General features: G+C 35.3%; 1 protein-coding gene across 1 annotated transcript; it reads right to left on the bottom strand.

Moving 5' to 3' along the window:
* Positions 1 to 949: 949 nt before the first annotated feature.
* On the bottom strand, positions 950 to 3,440 carry LOC147386126 (uncharacterized). Its single transcript, XM_086423623.1, has 4 exons — positions 2,748 to 3,440; positions 2,279 to 2,623; positions 1,843 to 2,173; positions 950 to 1,671 (listed from the first exon to the last, which is right to left on the bottom strand). Exons 1-4 carry the CDS (start codon positions 3,081 to 3,083, stop codon positions 1,466 to 1,468), a joined length of 1,218 nt encoding a protein of 405 aa, XP_086279749.1. The 5' UTR covers positions 3,084 to 3,440; the 3' UTR covers positions 950 to 1,465.
* Positions 3,441 to 5,211: the final 1,771 nt, after the last annotated feature.

Genomic DNA, 5,211 nt, shown 5'->3' with positions numbered 1-5,211 from the left:
TTTTTTATTGATGACATTATCTAGTGGCCAAACATTCTCATATGTTAATTGAATTGAAAATGACCTAAATATCTTTCTTTCAACTTCTAATTAAAAATCTCTGAATTTCTTTCTAAAATCATTCATCTTAAACCTCTTCAATCATACAACTAAGCATAGTTTATCCCGATTGAATGACCATTGAATCCAAATTTCAAGTATCTTTGACAAGTACCACAACAGTCACCATAGCAAATTTGATGGAATGGTGATGTGAATCTCGAGGCAGTTTTGGAGGAGATATTTGCCACATTTATTATTGGTGGATCTCTTCCGTAAATAAATTAATCAGTGACTTAAAAAAAAACCTATCAGATAGGGAAAAAAATGCCAAGTGGCAATAAAACAGAAAAAGAAAAGAAACGACAAACGACTTGACTCGTAATTAAATTATAAACAATTAACACGTAACAGATTTGACATTAGTCAACCGAAAAAGATAGAGATATAAACCGTAAGACACTGCGGGAGCGAGAGAGACCAATCACGGAAGATAGCTTTGAGAGAGACACGAGGATAAAGAGAGTAAAGCTTGGCCCACTCCCCCCATTCCCCCCATTTCTCCCATCAAATCACTTAACCATACTTCGTGTCGAAGGAACCACTCCCCCACTGACCCCTCTCTCTTTATTAAAGTATATTTTATTATTTTATAATTTTATTTCAAAAAAAACATAAATTTTAATTTCAGAATCAGATCAGAGCAGTAGAAGAAGAGTTCTTAGAATTTAGAAATCAGAATTCCTGAACGAGGGACCCATTTCAAATCTCTCTGCAATCTCAACCTCGAGGACAGAGTCCAGCTATATCCAGCAAATTATCCAACTAGTTCCAGCTCACACATGATATTTTCAAATTCGAATCCAAAATATGGGTTACAAATTAAAAAGAAAATCGAAGATGATTAGAAGACTACAAAAACTATATTAAAAAACACTAATATATCATTTATTTAGTTATGGAAACAGTGGTGGGAGGAGTTTCTTCATCTTCTTTTCCTATAATTCTGCTATTACATGAAAAAAATAACAGAACCACAGAACAAACCCAAATACAATTTGCAAACCCCCCAACAAATACAGACTGACTTATAACCCATTTATTATTACAAAAACACCATTTCCCCTCCTCCCCACTAACCACCACTATCATATAGAAAGAAAGCTTCAACACTCTTTCCTTCCACCCAAAAAAAAAAAAACCAGGACGCTTTCTTATTAACCTTCTCTAACACTAACAAAAAACTTTACTTCTACTAATTTGTTGTCTTCTTTCTTTTCCAAAATTAATATAAATCCCCTAAAAACAAACTTCAACATTTTCTTGAATTTTTTTTCCTTGATTCTTTTTTTCTTTCTTCTTTTCTTCTAACTTCAACAAAATAACAACACTATTCAGTAAGAAATTGGTTAGGTACTGAAGTTGGTTAATACGTCCATTCCTGAGGGAGCCGGACCACCTCGTGATTCATACTTGGTTGTGGCCGAAAATTTCGCTTTTGTTGCGACAACATGGGGTTGCCATGTTCAGGACCAAACCCTCCACCAAAGCGTGGTTGAGCAGAACCCGTGTCGTCCAAGTTTAAGTTCAGAGCCTGAACCACTCTGGCAGGAAGCAAAACCGTCGAACAAACTGAAAAGAAAAACCACAAAACAGTACACCAATTAAAACCCCAATTTACAAATTAACCAAGTTAAATAAAGAAATATCAAACAAATCTAATAAAGTGAAGATATTTGGAAAATCTGTGAAACAGGGGAAACCTCCAAATAGCAAACTTAAAGATCTGGGTTGAAAAATTACCTGGTTTTTTGCGAGATTCTGTAGGGTTTCCTGCTCTGCGAGGTAAGAAGACCCCTGTTCCGCTAGACTCCCTTCTTGCACCAGACCCACCAAGAAACACAGCTCTCATGCCCGAACTAGCTTGTTGTGGCTGTTGCAAAGGCGGCCAAGCAGAGGAAGGCAACCCAAGAGGACGACCACCACATCTTCCATTACCAAACCCACCAGTCCTCACTCCATTTTGTAGTTGTTGCTGGTTTTGATGAACAGGTGGAGCTAACTTAACCTGTCTTCCCCAAACAGCAGAGTTTCGTTGTTGCTGCTGCTGTTGCTGTTGTTTCAACTGATTAAACTGAAAATAAGAGAACCCAAATACCCAATAAGCCATTGAGAAAGACGGATCAAAGGGTTTAAAACTTCCTATCAAAGGGTTATACTGTTGTCATAGAGAACTTACTTGATTGACTTGTATCTGTTGCTGAGTGAGTGGTGGGTTGGCGTAGAATCCACCATTAGATGGTTTCATTGGAACTGAAACTGGAGAAGGATTTCGAGGAGGACCCAGAAGACCTCTTCCATAGTTGTACTTGGGTCCTTCATCGTTCATCTTCATCCTCACAACCTGCCCTGCTGCGGCGTAAAGGAGATCCCAAGCGTCGTCTTTCCCATTCATAGGTGTTGTAGGCGGAGAAGAAATCTGCGAAGGACCGTTTGGACTCCCTCGGCTTGAGCCAGCGCTGCAACCAGACCAACTTCCAACCTCACACAGAGTCGATTGCGGCGACCCAACCTTAACCCATGCCTGTAAATGAAAAAAGAAACCCAAATCAGAATCTTCACAAAAAAAAAAAAAAAAAACCCACTAATGAAAAATCGTAGGAAAACGAAGGCTCCCTTCAATCGATTTAATAAACAAAAGAACAAACCTTGGGGTTCTCGGCAGGAAAAACAGGGGCTGAGGTTTTCTCAACTTCTTGAAGCATGGATCGAGCCATCTGCAAAGTCAAGCTTGCTAGGTAATCTTCCTCATCGCTTTCAGTCTCTGTTGAACCCACTACTGACTCGACGGGTGAACTCAGATTCGATGGCCCATAAGAGGGAAACCCACAAGGGAACTCAGTAGGGAAGCAGAACCTACCATCAGTCTCAATATTATTTCTCCCTTTGTTGATGTTGATATACTTCTTCTCCATTAATATATCGTCATCTGTGAGAAACTCTGAAGGAAGCCAGAACTCTCCATCATCTAAGTCCTCAGCCATTAAAAACCCCTTGAAATAGAAAAGAAGTACTGAAAAATCAGATTAAACCCAGATGGGTTTTTGAAAGAGAGTTGAGTTATGGTGGTTGCTGCTTTGAGAAGATTCAATAATAACCCAGTTGGTCTCTCTATTGTTGAAGGCAGAACAGCTTTATTAAGGTTTCAGAGGGTGGGGGGTGGTCTCAGAACAGTTCGAAAGCTAAGGATCTGTGGTCTTGTTTTAGAGGAGAAAGGGAGAGAAAGAGAAATATATAAATAATTAAAGAAAGTAAGAGAGAGAAAGAAAGGAAACCCTAAAACATGAAATGAAACAACTGGATCCCGCCTCTCTCCGTTTCTCTCTGGTTGGAACAGACATTTGTCGTTCTGTGAAAACCAACTGCCATCTGTAAGTATTCCCTAAATACCCATTCTTAACGTTTGTACCTACAAATAAGAATCATTAATAAGGTTTTTGTTTTTATTAATTTAATAAGGGTATTTCTGTAATTTTAAAAATACAATTTGCCCCACTCGTTACTGAGCTTTTACACTTTTAAGAGTACTGAAGAGGAAAAAAAAAAGGAAAGTTTGAATGGGTCAATTAGATGTTTTCTTCGAATAAATGAAATGTGTAAATATTTCCTAGGGATACTCATATAACTTGATTATCAATGGATCGGATCAGACCCATAATTCAATTTGTTCCGATCTTATAAATATGAGTCTGGATTAAGGATTTCGAATTCTTATAAGGATTTGATCCAATGAGATTCAATTCCGATCTTAGAAATATCTGATAGGTTCAATTCCAAATCATCAATGTTCCGGTCCAATTGGAATCGGATATGAATATGGGAGAAAGTTTACTTAGATTTTTTTTTTTATATCAAAACGGGTTTGATTAAAGGAGACTGAATCCATTTTATTTTATTTTTTTTGGATGGGATTTGTATCATAATATTGAGATTTGATAAGAATCGAACGTGAAATTTATTGGATCAGTTGGGGATCCAATCCTTACTGGATTGGTATTAAATCAACTGCGATCCGATCCGATCCGAACCATTGACAGACCTTATAGAAAATGATCTCTTGAAATTTTTTGTATTTTTCTTTGTTGCTTAGCCGTGTTTGCTCCGTGTTATATGACGTTGGACATGAGAAAAGTCCCTCGAAGAAAACAACTTAATTTTTCTAATCTTCTCAAGGTCCGATAACCACTTGGACAATTATCTCTTTCTCTCTCTCTCTCACTAAAATGATATTGCTACACTTACAACTGATATGGTCTCCAAGCTTATGTAAAATTATAGGAATGGACGGCCTTCTTTCTAAATAATTCATAAGTTTTGGATGATTTTTCAATTATTCATTTAGTAAAAATATCTATTTCTAGATAATCCCTAAACATCATCTCTCACTTTATTTACATTTCTCACGATTGAATGTCTTAACTGTTTAAATTTATTATTTTCATTAAAAAAAATAGATTTTTAACATCTCAATCGAATTTTGAAAACTCAATTCTGTTAAAAAAAATGTAGGAAGAAAAAAAGAGTAATTTTCAAGGATTATTTTTAAATTTTGAAGATATATATATATATATATATATATATATATATATATATAATTAAAAAAATTTCATTATTTTTATTTTTTAATGAAAATTGATCAAGAATGATTCTTTTGGGTGAAATCATCATCTCAAATTTTTAATCGATCTTTTCATGTATTTTACTCGAAAAAACTCAAAGATTGAAAATTGATGAATATTACTAGTGTCGAGTTCTACAGTAAATAAAAAGTGGTGAACTCAACAATAAATAATGATGAATTCGACATTAAAAATTATGAACTCGACAATAACAAGAGATCGATAAGAAAGAAAAAAATGTAATAAATGTCCTATCAAACTACCACACAAAAATTAGGGATTATATATATATATATAAAAATTTCTGAAAATCTTTTAAGTAATTTTCCCAAAATTATATTTATAGGTAACAGATATTTTGGTCATTTGGTGGGATCAGTTATTTGTTACATTTTTTTGGTACTACTGGGGCCGTATGATTGGGCAAAATTGAAATGTTTCCTTGGATAATTAAATATATTCTACATGCCTCCCTCCATTTAAGGAAATTTGA

The sequence above is a fragment of the Akebia trifoliata genome, chromosome 14, assembly GCF_017979445.1.
Source record: "Akebia trifoliata isolate Shusen 1 chromosome 14, ASM1797944v1, whole genome shotgun sequence".
In the NCBI taxonomy this organism is placed as follows: Eukaryota; Viridiplantae; Streptophyta; class Magnoliopsida; order Ranunculales; family Lardizabalaceae; genus Akebia; species Akebia trifoliata.
Note: the sequence above shows the minus strand (reverse complement) of the source record. Positions and strands in the feature narration are given on the sequence as shown.

Bases quoted from the DNA above. Each gene is read 5' to 3' on its own strand.
- LOC147386126 (XM_086423623.1), bottom strand. From the start codon at position 3,083: ATGGCTGAGGACTTAGATGATGGAGAGTTCTGGCTTCCTTCAGAGTTT. The intron at 2,174-2,278 runs GTAAGTTCTCTA...TCTTATTTTCAG, and splicing joins AACAGATACAAGTCAATCAA to TTTAATCAGTTGAAACAACA. The intron at 1,672-1,842 runs GTAATTTTTCAA...TTTTCTTTTCAG, and splicing joins AGAATCTCGCAAAAAACCAG to TTTGTTCGACGGTTTTGCTT.